The 21,959-nt window shown below is 36.4% G+C and overlaps 1 protein-coding gene across 1 annotated transcript in view; it reads right to left on the bottom strand.

Moving 5' to 3' along the window:
• LOC129255706 (uncharacterized) overlaps window positions 1-21,959 on the bottom strand; it is a 30,421-nt gene that overhangs the window by 6,257 nt on the left and 2,205 nt on the right. Inside the window, exons 2-16 of the mRNA XM_064095954.1 lie at window positions 18,426-18,588; window positions 17,885-18,018; window positions 11,095-11,319; window positions 10,089-10,303; window positions 9,456-9,537; window positions 8,880-9,014; window positions 8,226-8,412; window positions 7,673-7,934; window positions 6,978-7,077; window positions 5,697-5,882; window positions 4,473-4,553; window positions 3,137-3,319; window positions 1,715-1,822; window positions 952-1,101; window positions 86-173 (exon numbers count right to left, since the gene is read on the bottom strand). Of these exons, the coding sequence (XP_063952024.1) occupies window positions 86-173; window positions 952-1,101; window positions 1,715-1,822; window positions 3,137-3,319; window positions 4,473-4,553; window positions 5,697-5,882; window positions 6,978-7,077; window positions 7,673-7,934; window positions 8,226-8,412; window positions 8,880-9,014; window positions 9,456-9,537; window positions 10,089-10,303; window positions 11,095-11,319; window positions 17,885-18,018; window positions 18,426-18,588 (2,299 nt within the window). The remainder of the gene's footprint in view (window positions 1-85; window positions 174-951; window positions 1,102-1,714; window positions 1,823-3,136; window positions 3,320-4,472; window positions 4,554-5,696; window positions 5,883-6,977; window positions 7,078-7,672; window positions 7,935-8,225; window positions 8,413-8,879; window positions 9,015-9,455; window positions 9,538-10,088; window positions 10,304-11,094; window positions 11,320-17,884; window positions 18,019-18,425; window positions 18,589-21,959) is intronic.

The following is a 21,959-nucleotide window of genomic DNA, read 5'->3' as shown; positions in this document are numbered from 1 at the left end:
TGACGCATGTATGAGTGTGTGTGTGGGGGGTGTTGGTGTGTGTATATCTAGAGAAAAACATGTGTTATTTTTTTTTTTACTTTACCATGTGTAACGACTGGCTGAATCCATTGCAATGCCTTCTCTGTATCTCCTTTAACCCTCATTGTGAACTTCGACAGTTCCAAGCAACACTTCAAGTACATGCAGGATGAGGAAAGAAAAGGGAAAATGGCATTTTCTTAAAATATGCATAGATTGCAAAACCTCAGTAGAACAGGATTTAAATTGGGGAGGGGGGATGGGCTTACAAAATAGTCCACTGGCCAAGATATTCATCTGGCTATACCAGAATTATATCAAGAAGTAAATTTGCTTACAAATAAAATACAGATTCCATGACCCCTGCATAAATTAAAGGATAGGGCTATTCAGAACATTCAACATGATTTTATTTCCATTAAATCTGAAGTAATCTGACTGTTTTTCTCACGTGGAATCGCGCTGTTCTTAAAAGTTCAATCAAGTTAAACATAATATGCTCCACGACTATGATTCTTCTATAATGCTTACAATGCATTTAATAATGTTTCCATATAAATGAATTTGAATAAATGTATATATAATTCCATAAATATCGCAATTAAGGTTCCTTCATATTCAGGTGACGAACCATGGGTACCATAGTTTTCTACGACTCATTCTTCTCTTTCAACACCCCTTTTCTACAGACCTCATGCTGCGCTTTGCTTCACATTATATTTTAATCACTTAAATAATCATAAGGGTTGTGCCCCTTCTGGCGCCATCCTAATTTCTACACACAAACAACAGTCATGATGGGCAGAGGCCGCGGAACCGTTTTGAAAGTGGGGGCTGACCATGCAAAAAAATCACAATCAGATGGTCATTTTTACGTTTTTGTACACGGTTTTGGAAAAAAAAATTGGGGAAGGGGGCTGATGGGCTTACTGTTTTCAAGAGACTCTGCATGCTTGTCACGTTTTCTTTAGCCATGTTCAAGGCGCTGTTGTAGTACTTCTCGGCTGATGCATAAGAGAAGTTGGATTGAGCAATCTTTGCCTGTCTCAGAATTTTTGTAACATTGCTCTCCGCTGATCCCTATAGAGTCGATGATACAACAAATTAGAAAATGAACGAGGATAAGTACATTTTATTTTTAAAAAGTATTAAAAGGAAATGTGTTTGGATTATAATTTTTCATCAGTTGACAACAACAACCCCAAAAGATTGCAGAAAGGTTTGGCCAAAACAAACGGACCAAAAATTAGTCAAAATGATAGTCAAGAAAGGATTGTGTGAATATGTTTAAAGTTAATAGTACATTGGTGGGGCATACATATCAGAAACACATAAATTTTATTAATTCATGGAAAATCATTTCCATTAAATGGTGAGAAATACGATTTGGGTTCAGGGAAAATATCGATGGGAGACAGACATCATGACTAATTGAATTTTAAAAAATCTCAATTTCACCCCCCCCCCGACAGAGTGGTTCAATCATAATCATGCAGATTCCAATAACTCAAACAATATGTAACCGACACGATAGTATCTCAACACTGTTAATTATATCGATTCAAAATTTTCTGGAAAACAAAAACATAGAACTTTATGTCAATTGGCATGCATTAGAGCGTGAATTAAAATAATAGATTTTACTTCTCTTCCTAAATTTACATAAATATATCTTGCAAGATAAAGAAAATACCTCTTGTTCCAAGATAACTTCAGTCCAATGTAATGATTCCAGATCGTCACGGGTGATTATAGACAATAATTTATCAACATCTGGTGATGCAGTTTCTAGTTTGGTTTTCTGCGAAACAACGTTACAAACCGAATGATAACAATATTTCTTATTTTTCCAGGATAGCCACTTTATATATAATGAACTGTTCTCCCAGTACCATAGAGATATATACTAATAAACCGGTAATATATCTCTACTATGCCCAGTACACACTTCCGAACGTAATATATGTTATTATTACATTTCTACATTCTAATACGCCGAACGCAAGAAAATAGAACAGCCGGGGTACCCAATTTTATGTCTTTGGTATGTCTCAGCCGTGGATCGAACCCGCAACCTCCCGTTTATGAGGCGGGCACTTTAACGACTGTGTCACCAAGTCCGAACCTGTGGATTAGTTCCGTGTCTTCTAGGTATATTGTTCTGTATTTGATGGCTAGCTAATGTCAAATACACATTGCGAGATTACTAAGATTAAAAGTTGAAAAGTATCTGGATCAAATTAACAGGCTTTTAAAGTCAAATTATTAAAAAGTTTTGAGAAGTTTTTTCTTTAATGATTGTATCAATTTTTATGAATAATATTAATAATAATAATGATAATAATCAATGATAATAATTACTACTACTACTACTACTACTACTAATACTACTACTACTACTACTACTGCTACTACTACTATACTACCACCACCTATACTACTAGTACTACTATTACTACTACTACTACTGCTGCTACTACTACTACTACTACTACTTCTTTAATTATGACAATAAGAGTGAATTCATTCGAACAAGATAATATTCTTCTGCACTCCCGATATGCCTGTTATTAATTAAAGGACAAGTTCACCCCAACAAAAATTTGATTTGAATAAAAAGAAAAAATCTAACAAGCATAACACTGAAAATTTCATCAAAATCGGATGTAAAATAAGAAAGTTATGGCTGGTATGCAAATGAGGAGACTATGACGTCATCCACTCACTATTTCTACAACGATTAATTCCTCGGTGAACATGTAGAATTAGTATTAATTAGTACTATATGGTTCAGTCACGTTGGTCCTTACTGTCAAATCTATAAACAATTAAATACTGTATAATTCAAACAATAAAAACTAAAGAAATAGTGAGTGATGGACATCATCGACTGACTCACCTAGTTGTGCATATCACTGTTTTGTGAAAAATAAGCGAAACTTTAAAATGTCATAACTTTCTTATTTTACATCCAATGTTGATGAAATTTTCAGCACTATGCTAGTATGATTTTCCTCTATTTATTCAAGATAGCATTTTCCTGGGGGTGGACTTGACCTTTAAGTTTTGATTCGAATAATCTATAAGCATTGGTGATTTGTCAAAGCTCACTTACTCTATCCCGTTTTTCGATTGCTATGAAGCTTGTGAGCGGTGTGATGATTGATAACCGGATACTGAGGTCAGTAAGATACTTCGTGAGGTCATACATCCGGGTCTCATGAAGGGCGTGGTCTTGGTGAAATGACCCAAACTCATAATCACGAACTAGTGCTCTTCCTGCTAGACGATGAAGAGTCTGATTAAGACGAGAAGGAAATAGTTATGAAGACCTATATTTGCATTTGAAAATGTACTGGCAGGTGAATCGATCGGTCCTGGTAACATTCTTTTCTTCAAAATTTTGATACGTTTAAACAAATTTCGATAAGTAATCTAGAATCATATTGTATATACAGTATCGCAGCAAAGCGTAATGCGATATCAGCGCATGATGTCGCAAAGTTTGTCATTAAGCGTAAGGGGTCTCATGTGACATTATGCGTCAGAAAAGTTGGGACATTTATGCTAAGTTCACACCAACGGCGAATGCTGCGCTTTAAATCGGCGATCAATTCGGCGTCATTTTTTGTTTACTTTTCAAAAAATCTCACGATCTCCTCAGATATGTTATGCTCTGATAAGCTCTGATACGAAGTTCGTTCCCGCTTTGGGCGACAAATTATACCCGAATCGCTACGGCATCTCACGCTTTGATGCCGATTGATCAGGATTTATTACGCTTTAAATCACGCTTTGATATGCTTTATTACTTTTTGATAAGCTTTGATGCGCTTATCACGCTTTAAATACCGCTCTGATACGATTATCAAGCTCTCTTGTGCATTGATAGGCTCTGTTAAGCTCTGTTACGCAATGACAGAATTCGAGATTCTGATTGCATCCCGCCTCTGATCCAGAGTATATATAAAGATGCAGCAGATACACGAAATCATTGCATCTTTGGCAGAAGAACAAGATATGGAAGTTCAATATGTACCAGAGTATGAACCATCTTATGATGTAGACATGACCTTTGTTTCCCTGCTATATAACTACATCCTAGCCCTCGAGGCAGAGGAGAGAGAGGAAGAATTGCAAAGACAAGAGGAGATTGAACTACCAGCAGGAGGGAGAAGACCATTCATCAGTTGCTTTTTTGCACCGTTGGTGTGAACTTAGCATAAGTGCTGGTCAGCGCACAATGCTACACTCTGCGACATTAAACATTGTTGTGACATTGTGACGTGACGTCATGAGTCGCTGCGACATTAACGGTTGTAATATTGTTTAACTTCAGTACATTGTTTGTGATAAAATGAGCAACCATCATTCAAAACGTCTGACTTGTACTGTTTTAACATTCCAACCTTAATAGGACAGATAAATCATGTAGGCTTACATCTACTTACCAAAGATGATCCTTCAAACTCGATTGGTGATTTGAGTGATTCTCCTACAGATTTACCAGCAATTTCCACATTCAGTTGAACCTTGAATTAAAAAAATTAACACTGAGGTTACTTGAAACAAAAATTGCATTACTTTTCACGAAAGTATACTTTTGTATTTTTAATGAAGGCTGTTAATTTCATGGTAATTTAAAAGTGATACAATATGCAACAACTGGCAGCGGTAATAATAAAGCAAGGCAGAGTATGCTTTTACATGCAGCTCTAAATGTTTGCACAGCTTTTGGGAGAGTGTAAGGGGAACGAAATATTAATTGTCACTCTCACACATCCTTTTCACCCACCCGCTCGCCCACACATGCACACACCTTGACGCTCACCCTCAGACCATTACTAAATTTCACTAACTCAGCCACACTTGCACACCCACACCTTATACTCATATATAGCGCTCACTCACCCACCCTTACACACTCACACCTTCTCCTCCTGCTAGCACTCACTCACCCACACTTAGACATCCACTCCTTATCCTCATAGTAGCGCTATCACATACCACACTCGTATTCTCATGCCCCTCACCAACATCTGTATCCCAGTACTATTAATCGTCCACACACAATCAAACCCCTCACATACACCCACACCCCCACTCTCACATCTTTTTCATCTTAGCATTGCACATCAACGACATACACACCGTAACCCCGATACAAACACACCCACATCCTCGTAGGCCTATACACTTACTTACCGATAAACAAACTCTCACGCATCCCTACCCTTAAAGAGAAAGGAATGTAGTTGCAGTAAAGATTTATTTACAGTGAAAGTCTATAAAACTATAATTAATTTTTACTACATTACATGTATAATTCTTATGGTAAATCTAGATGTGAAATCATAAAATTTAAGCTGACCAATGACCACATGGAGGAGGATCACCAACACACATAGGCACATATTGGATAGTGTATCATTGTTTGAAAAAGAACCCCGATATCTTTGTTGCTGCCATGTTTATTTTGCTTGTAATTTCACAGCAATTACACAGTTTCTTCCAGAATCATTTGGTACATACTTTTCAATTCATACATTTGGCATGCTTGGGTGGTTATTTTATTGGATTCTGTACGAACTCATTTTGAAATCATAACAACTGGCGTTTATTCTTATACGTATTCCCTCAGACAATCCTCATCCTCCAACATAACAAAGATTTACCTCTTGCACTTTCGGTCCAAGTGAGTAGAGAAGAACCTTCGATCCTGTAAAGACTGAAGACGTCTGAGCTGGCACCTGAATCAAATCTTTGGGTTTCATGCCTCCGTCCTCGTTCTCTTTTGTCTGCCATATTGCATTTACACAACTCACAGACGGCTGGCGACAACGGTCAATTTGGGCAGAAATCTTTTAAAGGGGTCATATTTGTGATAAATAATTAGGAAAGGAAGTGTCATGGGTAAGAAAAGATTTGATGTAGAATGATAGTGCCCCTGAACATTCCATTACAGTACTTCTTTGTTTGTTACTTGCACAAACTTGCACATTCGTAGAAATTCACTGGACGATCCGAAATTATAAAAGTCCTCTTTCTTCTTTGTACCGAAGGCACTAAAACAGCTTTTGGTAAACAATGTATATGATATAATTTCAAATATCAAAGTTGGGATAATCAAGGTAGATAGAGAAATTCGTCAGCATCATCCCCTCCCAAGTCATTCAACAAATAAAGAACTGATAGTCCAAAAATTAGGAATATAGAAAGTAAATTTGACTTAAAAAATTAGAGTTTTTCGATATTCCAAGATCAATGATCTATTGTCAATTCTTTGATGTTGATGGTTAAACAGATTCGAATTCAAATTCATATCCAAGAAGAAAAATATAGTTCATTATTATTAGACACACACATAATATACATATATATATATATATATATATATAAAACTATTTGAAAGAATATTTTAATCATAGAGCGTTTTTATATAGGAAAGTCCCGAAGCATCCAACACGAGCGTGAAATCTTCTTCGCATTTATACAGAGAATCCACAATCAAGTTATAAATGCTGACTTATCCAATTGGTTCCAATAATAACAAGCTGCACCCGAAAACTGATGGATGGAAAAACTCTACTATGTAAATTCCCAAAGTGTCATCCTCTAGTGTCAGCCAGAATCCGCCGGGATGAACTACTACTAGTATTTGGATTCTCTGTACACTGTAAAAACTATAGAATGTATTGGGTGTTAAAACCGACACCACTTGGTGTCCCAAAAGAACTTCACCCTGAGAAGCTAAACCTTACACCATGGAATTTGAACACAACATCAAAGAGTGTTAATGTAACAACCAAAGATGTTGTCATCACACACATGGGTGTTGAACTTGCCCTGTAAATCTAACACCGGTGTAAAATGACTTGTGCCATTTATTATGTACACCTGTTGACATCCGAGTTTTTGCCGTGTATAAACTTGAAGAAAACGGAGTAAAATATTACCTTTCCTTCCCACTTAGATTTCGCCTTTGGATTGAAGGATTCGAAAGCACCACCGCTGACATCTGCCAGAGCACGAAGAATGTGACGGTTCCCAGCAGAACTGAAATAAAAGAAGAAAGGGATAAAGGTATGGTTCTGAGATATAGTATCATCTCAATTATGTAAGCTTTATAGGCTAAACCATCAGACATTAATGACAGTTAAAAGGATAATAAAAGAAAAATGAAAATAGGGTGCTTATATAGCGCCTAATATTGCTAATATGAATGTGCTTCACAAACGGAAGGCACGTGCACGAGATATTGAAAACAAATTAGTGACTTAAATTTCATTAGATTCACCATTAAAACCAGATGGTACAATGATATGATAAACATTAAACTGTACTGCATTATACGGCATTCTACTTATAAAATCACGTTTTTAAAATCATGAATTACTACAGTATGCTAAAGCATTGTCAAGAATGAGTCTATATATACGTTTGTTAAATATCGCTATTGACGGAACTGCACATAAATTATTTTGGAGAGTTAGAAAATATGTGATTCCAATAGTTTGATACTTCTATAACATAATATTCCATTTGAAAAATAAAAGCTCAATTTCAGATCAATAAACTTCCAAGTATTTTTTTAAAAGAATTTCACATCTACCGTAGATACTAATTATTGATTATTATAAATAATTATTACCCTACACCACAAGTGAATATCCTGTTAACGCTCTTGTAATTGGAGGCAATTTCCAAAGTCAGCTTCTCGTTGGTGAGGTGACCGTCGGATACAAGTAATACGTTTCGAACGGACTTCATCATTGAAAGAAGGGAGAGGGAACGTAGAGGGCGCCACCCTTCAGAGCTGCCTCCAACGGATCTTGCAGATTCGATAAACTCAAAGGCTTGATGAAGCTGCTGCTGGCCAGTAGGTTCGACAGTTGGAAACAGCTCGATGAAATCTATGGGAAAAAAACACCTCCAGTATTTAATAATTACGTACTATGGTCACTTTTCCTTTGTGGTAAGTGTACCATGGAAACGTGATTTTGATTGAATGCTGTGCTACATTTATCACAAGATCAAAATACTCTATGGTTACTATTAATGTAGACTGACCACTGGGGTCAGCTTTACGCAACGGGATCGTGAGCTTAAGTTTTGTTACCATTGTAATTATCTTCAAATTTGAGCTTGTGCAACGAGAATGTAATGGTACGGGGGAAAACAATGAAAAGAAAATAGTTACTGACCTGTTCCAAAGGTGATGACATTGAAACGGCTCTTCTTTGGTAACGACTGAAGAAACATTTTGCAAATCTTCTTTGCGTCCTGTTTGGGTTCCCCATTCATTGATGTTGAACAGTCCATCAAGAGAACAACTTCCGGGTCAGGAATCGAATCGGACTGAATCGTCGGATAGAAGACCGCCATACTAGCCTGCGGTAAAAAAAGTAATGTCGCAGGAGCAGCGTTATAGCTTCAAGTTTATTTGGATTTTGGGGAGCTTTTTTATTTCACAACCTAGGCCATGACGTATCTCCCTTTACGCTGTGCTTTCTTCTCATTCATGTGCAGTAAGGTAGATTTTCTCTACCTTAGAGTCATGAAATTATATTTACGCCATAAATAAGAAACTATGTAGGAACGTGACACGTCTGTTGTAGGGTCATGTTTCTGTTTTCGATCAACGTAGACCTATAGATAGCTCTAAAACATTAACTGAATGTGAAGATTTCCAGTAGTACCGCTTTAAGGTCATTTTCATAACATGCACATTGCAGTTCTGAACGATTAGAATAAAACCAGAAAATATTTTTCAAAGAGCTTACATCTCAAAGAGTAAGATTTCATTAGTGTAGGAGAATTGAGCTTGTATATGAAATTAAAATTTCAAAAGAACTTACATATGAATTATTTGATGGATCAAATTCAGTCCAGATCCTTGGTTTGTTAGCATTGAGGATGCCGATAAGCAGTTGGAAACCATCTCCAAGACCCACACCATCTCCCAAAGTGACGGTAGCCTTCGTTTTCTCCCGCTATTGAAATCAGTATAATAATCAAACAATAATAATACATGCCTTTTCTTTTTATTTCATGTAACACCTTCCAAAAGGATTGACTATCAACGTAACTCAACAAAACAAAAACATTTTACATTCAAATATTAAGCCTATACTCGATAAAAGGTGGAAACTTAAGGATATTCCTACTTGTCCACCGATCAGGCCAAAGTACTAATTGCCCGAGGCTAAGACCAACGGTCAAATGCAAAGGACTTAAAACTTCCGAGGTCGAGGTCAGGGCCAAGGCCGAGAACAAGACGTCCGATGACAATGACAAGGTCCAAAGGCATAAGAATCAAGACTTAAGAGATTTAGGCCAAAGCAATGACTAGATGCCAGACAAGGAAAAGGTCAAGGCCACATGATTTATCTCGAGTCGAGGCTGGCTGTAAAAAGCACAGTACGTTATCTCACCTTTACTTTAATCGCATGCGTCGGAGATTGAACTGTTGAGATATCAGATGGCATCTCGACTGTAAGCTGAAGAGACTCCTTCCTTCAAAATAAAAATGATAAAATAAAGTACTTTCATAAGGAGGGACATAATAAATTTGTATTTATTTCATTACCAAATCGTTTTTAACTATCAATGATTTGTGATATACTTACATTACTTTCAGTACGTACATGGTTTCAGTAAAAACGAGGGTATATACTAAATTAAACAGACGGTATATCTGCCCACAGATGTTTGACTAAAAGCGAGGACAGAATTTCAATTTAACAGATAGTATCTGCATAATAAACAAAAGACCCAATTCATATTCAATTACTTTCAATAAACGGGGAGATAGATTCAGGCCTACATATCTGTTCATGATAATTCAGAAATAGTGAAATAAAAGAATGGAACACCTCTAAATGAAATGACTTGCTTCGAGTTTTAAATATTGAATACAAGCAATAACCACATATAGCTTGCTACATATTCAAACAGATTTTTTCTTAATTGGTCGAGAAATGTCAGTTCCAGTTTGATAACAGATTAAGCTTTTAAAAACTATATTCGTGATTACCATAATGGAATATGCAGAGATTAATAGCTACCTATCGGTCTCATTTGATGCAACACCCACCAGAGCTTGAGCTTCCTCTGTAAGCTTTGTGCCATGAATTTCCTCCTGCAACCAAGGAGCAACACTACCAAGAAGATAGAACGCCATCTTGCCTCCATCCTCTTCTACCAATTCGGTGACGTAGGTAATCTTGATCACCACTTTTGCATTCGGAGGGAGGTTACCGATGCTGACCGAGAAAACGTTCTTTAACAGCAAAAAGATGCAATAACAGGATTAGGAATAAACTTTCCTCCTTGATTAATAGCATTATCGACCGCATGATAAATAAATACAGTAGGTGTGATGGGTCGTATTCATTTTTGAAAATAGCAATTATCTCAATATAGGTATTTCAGTGATCAATATCTAAGTAGGACAAAGTAAGTCAATATCAACTCTTCATCTGTTTCAGTCTCTGAAACAGGAGGATTATTCATCAAATTTTATCTAATTTTGGTTTCAAGGCTTTTTCAGATTAAGCTTCTACGAGGAAAGTGTGGGGGGTGAATATGCACAGCTATGAAGACACTTCCAAAGGTGTCTAAATTATTCATTCATATAGATATCGTTTTTCTCGAATTAGCACTTGATACCAAACCTTAGAAAAAATAACTTCGTTTAAAGCATTCAACCACGAAGTCCATATAAAACGCCAAATCTTAAGTTATTCTTTCCAATTTCTTATGCAATTTTTGCTTTTCAGATGATTAATAAGAATATTCTATTTTGTTTTCTTTACATATGTTGTGGATTTAATTTTGAATTTTTTGTATTGTTTCTTTGACTAAATTTGTTCCAGAATAAAAATTCGACCAATTACAAAATTAGAAGTTGTGATTGAAATGTCCCAGGATGTATATAAGTAGCAATTTTGTAGAAATTCTAGGTTTTCCCATATTTTCATCCGTTCGTGCACAAATTTCTTGCAAGAGTGACCCCAGTTGGTACTTGGTTTGGGGTTGAAAATTAACATGGCGTCCGTTAGCTCATCATACCGCAGCTTCTTCTTGCATCAGATAGGCCCCATGGCCCTCCCGGATGGCCTCCTGGTATTCTTCCTTTGCTTTCTCTTTGGTCTTCACCGTACCCACTACGTGCCTGTCATTGATGAATGCTTCAAAACCACACACGGCTGCCTTTTCATCCAAAGGAAATACATAGCGAGCTTCCGGAACGTCTGTCCCACCAACAGTGTTCTGGTAAACTTGCAGGACTGTGATCTGCAAGGAGGAAATATGAAACATTTTGCTGGTCATGGATTGGTCTAAACTTAGTTTTCACATGATTACTTTCGTCTCAAGGTTTATTACAAAGGGTTCTAGGACAATTACCCCCCGGACAATTACCCCCCGAACAACTACCCCCGGACAATTACCCCCCGAGGACAATTACCCCCCGGACAACTACCCCCGGACAATAACCCCCGGACAATTACCCCCCGGACAATTACCCCCCAGACAATTACCCCCGGACAACTACCCCCCGGACAACTACCCTCCGGACAATTACCCCCCGGACTACTACCCCCCGGACAATTACCCCCCGGACAATTACCCCCGGACAACTACCCCCCGGACAACTACCCCCCGGACAATTACCCCCCGGACAACTACCCCCAGAAAACTACCCCCCGGACAATAACCCCCGGACAATTACCCCCAAGGACAATTACCCCCAGAAAATCCCCCTTCTCTCCAGCATCAAGGTTAGAATTAAGCGGGACCCATTGTAAGTTTTGGTCGGTGGCACAGGTTTTCGAAATATTTTCTACTTTATCTTACTTTAATAACTTTTTCTTTCTCTTTTATATTGCTCTTTCTCCTGTTCTCTCACTTTCTTCTTTTTTCCTTTTTTTTTGTTTAGTGGCGCCTTCTGCATCATGAAAAATGGGGGGGGGAGGCTTGCACCCGAAACCTCCCGTTTGGCTATGCATACATACATCAGAAAATGTGTAAACTGGCCCTCATACTAAGTTTTCATAGAATGATTGAACACGATTAGTCATAATAATCACAAATGCTGAATATCTCTGATTCCAACTTATCTGATTTTTTATATTTATTTTGGGTTTAATTTCAGGAAAGAAATCAGGCAAATAGATAAAACGTAAAAAAGACACCTTCATAGGTAGAAATATTGAAAGTCGATAACGCAACTATCAACACTAACACCTGTTAGCCTGTTATTTTAAAACAATTCAACTAACAAGAAGCTAAGAATTTTGAAAAAATTGGTGCACATTCCAGATTAAGATGTGGCTTTATAACTTAATACAGTACATGGGCGGAAATCCCAGGGGGGACAGGGGGGACGTGTCCCCCCTACTCAAAATAGTAGGGGGGACACAATATCAAATGTCCCCCCTACTATTTTTTGTCGTTTATGATGGTAAGAAATACACCATTCTAAATCGAAATAAAACATGTATTTTGGGACGAGTTGGGACGAGATGACCGTACTTTTGGGATGATAAAAAAAAAATTGAATTAAATTGAATAACCTTTTTTTTGCTTGTCAAATTTCCCCGCCCCTTGTCCCCATAGGCGGATCCAGGGGGCCGAGGCCCCCCCCCCCCCCCCCATTGGCGGAGCAAAAAAAGAAAAAAGGGAAAGAAAGAAGGAAAAAAAGGAGGGAAAAGAGAGGAGAAAGAAAAAGAGAAGGATGACGAGTGCATAAAATAAGATGAGGGGAAGACTTGGAAGATAAAAAGAATCTTTCGTGCCACTATATAAAATTTTCGCTCGCGCTTCGCGCTCGCATTGCCTGTTAGGTGATTTACATATCTTGTTCAATATGGAGCTGAAATATCAAGTTTGGAAGTCAATATACAAAACATATTTCACCTCGGAAATCGAACTTTCATTATTTTGTGTGATTTACAAATTGATTTTTAAAAAGTGCTCTGTAAAAATATCAGTTTTATGGTCTGAATAATTTTATCAACATTTGCTGCTTGCGCTGCGTGCTCGCAAATTTTGATTTATCAGGTACCTATTATTTTCGTGTATTCCATAAAGTTTTCAAAATGTCCCTTTTCGGGTCTTATTTTCAAGAGGTATCAGCTAGCGCTGCGCGCTGGCATTTTGATTGGCGAGTTATGTATGTTTCAATATTGATTATACAACAAACTACTTAAAATCCCATTTCCATGACAGTTTATCAAAAATTTTAGCTCGCAATTTGCGCTCGCATTAATGGTTAAATATATATTAACTGATGCATCCTATTCATAATTACAAAAGTGAAATGTCCAGTTTTTATGCCATAATATTATCAGATTTCGCGCCCTCATTAGGCATTAATAAATATGATATTAATTTAATACTTAAATTGCCCCTTTTGTTTCATCTCGCGCTTAGCAAGAGGAATAGGAAGATAGTCATCACTTTCATGACATGTCGTAAGGATGTCCCGGTCCTATGTCAAAACTCAAAGTAATAATAATGAAAATTTTAGCTCTTTTTTTAAAGTGCGATCCATATCCATCTTTCAATTTTTCTACAAAGTGCTTGAAATATAAAGCTGTAATTGACTCTTTTTTCAGATCGGAATATCAAAGTTTCATGATTTTCATGATTAAAGATGTATTTAGAATGCCTAGATTCTTTAGGTTTATATAACTCTATGGTCTAAATATGAAACACGCGCACGCATGTTTATTCAAATACTCAACTTGTTCTCTATTTAAATCATCCAGTTTCAGATCACAATATTAAAATTTTTCTGCTCGCGCTTTGTGCTCGCATTATTAATGTAGGAAGACCCCCTATTACTCATCCTTTTCATGATTTACAAAACATTGATTTCGATTGATTTCTTTTATCTAAACACGGTAAAAGCCCTCGATCAGCCTATGGCTGTTTACAAAACATGAACAGAGTGGCCCATTTTTAGGTCTAAATCTCGACTTTTTTCTGCTCGCGCTTCGCGCTCGCATCAATTGTTGAATTATATAGCTATCCTGTTCACGATTACAAAAATTGATTAATATTTCCATTCTTTCTTTAGAAATTTTCAAAATTGTCAGCTCGCATTTTTTTATTGTTGAAATATGTAACGCCTTCATGGCTAAGTGCAAGCAGTCCTTAACAGGTACCTTTTCAACAGGTACCAGTTCAAAACGTATATCAAAAATTTATGCTCGCGCTTTGCGCTCGCATTATCAATACTCATCCTCATCAATTGTCTACTTATATACCTATTCTGCTTGAGTTACAAAAAGTGCTTAGAATTTCCATTCTTTAGGTGAAAATGTCCAAAAAAAATCAGCTCGCGCTTCGCGCTCGCATTATTTGATTGTTAAATGCTAACTGCACGCAGTCTTTAACAGGTATCGTTTCCATCAGTTCATTTCTGCTCGCGCTTTGCGTTCGTAGTAATTATTAAGTTGCATACACATTTTTTTTTTCAGGATAACAAACATTGCCCAGAATGTTCAAATTTTAGGAAAAAATACATAAAATTTCCAAAAAATTAGCTCGCGCTTCGCGCTCGCATCATATAAATAATGATTATAATATTATATATCAATTTATAAGAATAAAGCTAAGAAGTGACTAATGAGGACTACCCCTTCAAAGAAACAAACACAAATCATCTTCGAGCTGCCGATCGGGGAAAATATGGCTGAAACAAATTTCCGCCCCCCCCCCCCCTATTGGCGAAGGCTGGATCCGCCCCTGTGTCCCCCCTACCTTTTGGGAGAGATTTCCGCCCCTGATACAGTAAGCAAAAAAACTTTATGCAAAGATAATACACACAAGAACACCTTGTAATTTTATCATTTAGGCCCTAAATGGTAAAATTACAAGGTGTTTTTGTGTGTATTATTCTTGGGTGAAAGCAATTAAACATTAAAGAAGGAAATTAAGTACCAAAATTACTAAATTGTAAACAATATGACATAATCAAATACAGTGTTTTTTCTATACAAATTGGCAATCATGATAGTATACAATTCGTTTAAGGTGCATTTTAAGGACGGTTTGTTAGAATTTGTAAAGAAGTAGGCCTATGCAAATCAAATAATGCGACCGAGCAGCGTGAGCTGAAAATATTAATATTTAGACCATAAAACGGACATTTTACAGAGCACTTGAAAAAATCAATTTGTAAATTTGAAAATAATGAAAGCTCGATATCCGAGATGAAATATGTTTTGTATATTGACGTCAAAACTTGATATTTTAAGCTCCATATCAGCCTATATTGAGCAAGATATGAATCTCATCGAAAAGGCAATGCGAGCTGGAAGCGTGAGCGAAAATTTTATATAGTGACATAAAAAGAAAGTCTTCCCTTCACCTTAAATTATTCACTCCTCTTCCTCTCATTTTCCTCTTCTTTTTCTTCTTTCTTTCCCCTTCTTTTTTTTTTTTCTTTCTTTCTCCCCCTTTTTTTTATTGCTCCGTCATTTTTTTCAGGGGGGGCAAACCAAATCTCAGGGAGGGGCACGTGCCCCCTGGCCCCCCGTATACTACGCCACTACGCGAGCAGAAATTTTTAATATGGGTTCTGGCTTGATCGAAAAGGGACCTGTTAATGAGGTTTTGCAGTTAGTTATTAAAACGATACATATTTCAACTATTAAATAATGCGAGCGCAAAGCGCGAGCTGAATTTCTTTTGACATTCTGACCTAAAAAATGAAATTCTTAGCACTTTTTGTAATTGATGCGAGCGCGAAGTGCGAGCGGAAAAAAAAAGAGATTTCAGACCTAAAAATGGGACACTCTAATCATGTTTTGTAAATCATGAAAAAGGATGAGTAATTTGGTTTCTTCCTACATTAATTATGCGAGCACAAAGCGCGATCTGATCTGAAACTATACATTTTTAGCACGTTTTGAATAAAGATGAAGCTGCGTATCTCAATGTTGTGCGCGTGTTTTATAGAGTTAGACAATCTGGGCATTCTGATATTTTTATCACGAAAATCAATAATACTTGATATTCTGGTATGAAAATGGTGAATTTGAGCACTATTTAAAGCATTGTGTAGGGAAATTGTGAAGTGGATGTGGAAAGCACTTAATAAATTATGCAAGTGTGAAGCGCGAGCTGATATCTTCATTATTATTTTGACCTAGGACCTGGACATTCTATGTCTAAGGACATTTTGTCATCATATGAAAATGATGACAACTTTCTTATTCCTCTTCCTAAGCGCGATATGAAACATATGAAACTGTGATATTGTTGATATTCTTTTCTGAAAAGGGACAATTTAGTCATTAAGAATTCATGAAAATTTTATTATCATATTTATTAATGTAATAAGCCTAATGAGTGAGTGAAATGTGTTGACACTGAGGCCTGAAAACTGGATATTTTAAGCACTTTTGTAATCATGAATATGATTTTTTTACAAAAATGGTAGCGCAAATCGTGAGACGAAATTTTTGGTAAACTGTCATAAAAGGGGGGTTTTAAGTAGTTTGTTATATAATTTGGCAAACCAATTAATGCGAGCGCATAGCGCAAGCTGCAAGTTATATTCACACCATAAAACGGACATTAAACAGAGCACTTGAAAAATCAGTTTGTAAATCAAACAAAATAATGAATAATGTCCGAGCTGAAATATGCTTTGTATATCGACTTCAAACCTTGATATTTTAAGCTACATATCAGCCTATTTAGCAAGATATGTATCGCATCGAACAGGCTATGCGAGCGCGAAGCGCGAGCGAAAAATTTAATATAGTGACATGAAATATATTTTTAAATCATTTTCCAAGTTTTCCCCTGACCTTTTTTTTTATTGGCTCCCTCCTCTTATTTTACCTCTTCTTTTTCCTCCTTTCTTTCCCTTTCTTTTTCTTTTTTCTTTCTTTCCCCTTTTTTTTGCTCCGCCAATATGGATTGGAGCTCACTTTTACAGCTTTCTTACGGCGTTCGTTTGATTCCAAGATACTCGAGAATGCCTTGAGTACTTCTTACGTCAAACGTACGGCCGACGTATGACTCTGTGCACTCCCTTTGTCTAGGGGGTTATTGTCCTCGGGGGGGGGGGGGGAGGGAGTAATTGTTCCCGGTGGTAATTGTCCTCGGGGGTAATTGTCTGGGGGGTAGTTGTCCGGGGGGTTATTGTCCGGGGGGAATTGTCCGGGGGTAGTTGTCCGGGGGGGTTAATGTCCGGGGGGTAATTGTCCGGGGGGGTAATTGTCCTCATGGGGTAATTGTCCGGCGGGTATTTGTCCGGGGGGTAATTGTCCTCGGGGAGTAATTGTCCGGGGGTAATTGTCCGGGGGGTAATTGTCCGGGGGGTAGTTGTCCTGATCCCATTACACAGGCATAAATATAGCATTCCTCCTTCTTCTTCTGTTGGGTATTACGTGTTAAAGATCGAATTTCATGATGAAAACAATGTAAGAGGACAGGGGTGGTGTCATTGTGTTTTGATAGAGGCAAGAACATAGGTCTTAAATAGTTTCTAGCACCTCTTGTCAATTTCTCTCTCTCTCCCTTCCTGCCCTTTCTTCCCATTCAAAAAAGTATCACACATGCCGGTTGCTGAACCTTTTTCCTCAACCCCTATGACACCCTCTGTAATGGTGACATTTACCTTTAGATACTCCTCACCTCCATCAATTGCAATAACATAGGTATGATGGACATTAAACTTCAGATACACCCCTGCCTTCTTCCTTCACCTTAAAAAAACAACACAGATTGCCCCTCCTCCCCGACCCCCATTTTAATGTCCGACTTTTCATCTTGGCAGATGGTTTGTGCTACTGTTCCATGAAGCCCCTGTGAAAAAGTAATAAGATTTAGATCGTACCTTTGCCGCAAGATCAGTGATGTGGCCTCTGACATGAACCTGTTCAAGTAGGACGCCCTCTCTACTGTTATCCACAACAAGACCAGTTGCTGTTCTACTGACTGGATCTTGACAGCACTGCACGTCAGCCAAATCTAATAATAAAAAGAAAGAGAAATATAACAACCTGGTGATATTTGATCGCATTTAGCTCTACATTATAATAAACCGTGTTTAAAATTTCAAGCAGGTTGTTTAAGCCCGTCACTCAAAACTGTTGTTTAAAGTTTTAAACAAGTTGTTTAAAAGGTTATTTAAACAAATTATTTTCTAAAAGTTTAAACAACTTGTTGTTAGAGTGACGGGCTTAAATTACGTGATTAAAATTAACAAAGTATATCCAGGTTAGTACAACAAAACCTGCAGAAATAAAAATTAATTTAAAGCTATAGAGAGGTGCCATCTTCTATGTATTCATAAGTTACAGAGTTTAAATTTTCTCTGGACAGGCAGGTTGAAAATAGAACAATTTGATACTTCTACTATTGCTGATGATACAAACCGATTTTATCAAGGGTTTCCTTTTCTTCTTCCACCTCGTCGTCTTTGACGTCATCCTCATCGTAGTCGTAGCCATAGACCACATCGTCATCGTCATCGAAGCTGAACTCGACCAGATAACGAATGCATTGTTGTTTGGGAGAATAAACAACAAACTCGTCCTCCTATGTATACAAGATACACATAATGGACAATATGAAGATATATCGTTTTCTTAAAGCGTATACGGTCTTTTAGATGGGTCAATATATGGTTTGACCCGGAACAAATTGCAACAAATGATTTTTCAACTGTATTTGTACTATTTGACCTCAGGAATAACATACTAAGAATCTACCAAAATCCGCATACGGGAAAGTGGTTATTTTCAAGATGGCGTCCAAGATGGCCGCCATTTACTAAAAATGGATATAACTCACTCATTATCCACCCTAGAATCATATTTTGGTTCATATTCCATGGTCCAATGGGTAAAAGAATTTATTTATACAAGTTAGAGTGAATATTAGCACTCCAGGGTACCAGGAAAATCCAAGATTTTTTTTTTTTTTTTGTACCTCTAAACGAGGGATTTATTAATAATTCATCACACATGTCATAATAAACTGAACATCACAATACATTTAACATTTTCTCCGGCAATCTCTTATCTGGCTTCTTCAATTCTTTGTTTGTAATTATTCTATTTTCCATTTCTCTTACAAAAAGGTATTTCAAACTTGAATCTCTTCTATCTATACCATATCTATTTCTATTATGCAACATTTTATGTATACACCAAAAGGCGACTGTCATTGTTAGATCTGTGTTTACATCGGTATTGATTTTTAGTAAACAAAAAGTATTCACATGAATTTTGACTTTAAAAGTATACATAACAACACTCTTAACAAAAGAAAAGAACTGTTTGTTCAAATCACATTCAATAAAAGCGTGTATTAAGTCTTCTTTTACGTGACAGTGCGGACAATATTTATCGTCAGCAAGACCCCATTTAAAAAGATTACTTCTAACGGGTAATAAATTGTATAAAAGTTTAAAATTAAATTCTCGTAAACGAAGCTCACCTATACATGTCAAGTTTCTTTTAAACACAGAAAACCAGTAAATATCAGTCTGCAGTATATTTTCCCAAAAGATACAACATCTATTCGTATAATTCGGTGTTAAACAAATCAGATTATAAAAACGTTTACTACTTATGTCACTCACTGCAACGAGCCTTTCTCCAATGAAAAAAGTAGGAGTTTCAAGAAAGTAATTTAAATCATTCGCTGTCTGTATATTTGTATAAAACTCTTTTAGCCACACTTTTGGAATAGCTTTCTTTAACTTTGCATAATCAAATAACATATTCTGCTTGCCTTTCTTTGTTGTAAGGCGAGCTAGAATTTTTTCCATAGAAACAAACTGTCCTTCCTCAAAAAGATCCTGTACATAAATAATCCCACTATTGAACCAATCTTCATAAAACAAAGACTTATTATTCCAAACAATGTTCTTATTATGCCATATCACTTGTTTGTGAATATACATGTTTTTAACAGAACCAGTTTCACATGTAGTATTATTGTTTACATAACTCCATGCTTTTAAGATTTCCAGATAAAAATCAGGTATATGAACACTTCGAAAGTCTAATAAATTATAATCATAATTACAGTGCAACAAAAGATTTAAGCCACCGATACGATTATAAAAGTAATGAGAAATATCTTTCCATGGACCTTCACTATCATCTAACAGTCTTCCAAGCCATCTTAAACGAAAACTGAGTATTTGTTTGGTGATATCAATCATTCGTAATCCACCTTGGCTATAGTCTTGTGAGAGTGTACATCTTTTTACTTTTTCAACCTTAGAATTCCAAATGAAATTAAAAATTGATCTATTTAGTTTCTTGATATATATTTGCGGAGTCACATCTACTGTCATAAGATGAATTACCTGACTCAAAGCAAGCGATTTTACAACGGTAATTCTTCCGAAAAAAGTTAAACATCTGCTCCTCCAGTTATCTAGGAGTTTCTGTAATTTCGACAATTTGTTTTCCCAACTTATTTTGATTGAGTAGTAGAGGTCCGTGGATATAAAATACCCTAAATATTTAACAGGCTCTGTTGTCCAACTTAGATTCAAGTCAGAAAGATTCCATCTTTTACTGGTGTCCCCAATCCAAAAAAACACAGTCTTGTCTTTATTTAATTTTGGACCTGCAATGTTTCCAAATAAATCTAATTCACTTAATATATTAAGTAAAGACGGTTCATCTTTAACAAAGAACAGAGTGTCATCGGCGTACTGTAAAAGTTTTAAGACTGAAGTGCATCCTTTAAATTCAATACTTTTAATTCCATCATTTTGCCTTATTCTATTTGCCATAAATTCAGCTGCTAATATAAACAATAGTGCCGAGAGGGGGCAGCCTTGACGTATCCCTCTTTTCACAGAGAATGTTTCCGAGATCCAACCATTTACAATAACCGAACTTGTGATATTAGCATAAAGAACCCTAACCCACTTCTGAAAGTAAGGTCCAAAATTCATTTTTTCTAGACAACTGTTTACAAACTGCATATTAATAACATCAAACGCTTTACTGAAGTCTACCAACATGATCGCTCCAGTTTTCTTATTCTTTATTGTATAGTGAATCACATCTTTTACGAGTCGTACATTATGGGCCGCCAGTCGACCTTTAACATAACCAGTTTGATTTGGGTCAACAATCCGAGATATAACTCTTTGTAATCTGTGGGCTAACACAGCTGCTATGACTTTATAATCACTATTTAAAAGTGTAATGGGTCTCCAATTCTTTAAATTAAGTCTGTCTCCTTTTTTATATAAAAGTGTAATGAGACCTTTCCTCTGAGTGTTTGACATGGTTCCATTACTATAACATTCATTCAGTGCTTCAACAAGCATATGACTAACGTCGGACCAAAACACCTGATAAAATTCGACGGGAAATCCATCACAGCCGGGAGCTTTATTCTTTTGCATGGAGAAAATCGCACGCTTACATTCCGAAACTGTCAACAAACCTTCACAAGAATTTTTATCATTATCATTCAGATACGGTACATTTTGTGATTGTACATATTCTTCAAAACTATCATCATTTATATTTTCATCAGTATATAAAATACTATAAAATTTCATTGTTTCTTTTAAAATATCATTTTCTTTATTGAGTATTCTTTTCCCATCTACTGATCTTATTTGGTTTATACCTTTCCGAGAAACGTTTCTTTTTTCCAAACTTAAGAAATACTTTGAGCTTCTTTCGCCTTCTTCCATCCATTTTACTCTTGCTCGAATACCTGCACCTTTTGATTCAAATTTATAAATAGTTTCGAGTTCTTCTTTTACTGATTTATAATTCATTTCTGTTTCAATATCATTCTTTTTTTCATCAATCTGTTTTCCAAGAAAATCCATTTTTTCCTGTAAAAAATCTTTTCTCTCCTTTTTCCTTTCCTTATTTTTACTGCAAAATTTTTGTGTAAATTCACGAACCATTATTTTCAAT

The sequence above is a fragment of the Lytechinus pictus genome, chromosome 3, assembly GCF_037042905.1.
Source record: "Lytechinus pictus isolate F3 Inbred chromosome 3, Lp3.0, whole genome shotgun sequence".
Lineage (NCBI taxonomy): Eukaryota > Metazoa > Echinodermata > Echinoidea > Temnopleuroida > Toxopneustidae > Lytechinus > Lytechinus pictus.
This window is presented reverse-complemented; position numbering and strand designations above follow the sequence as displayed.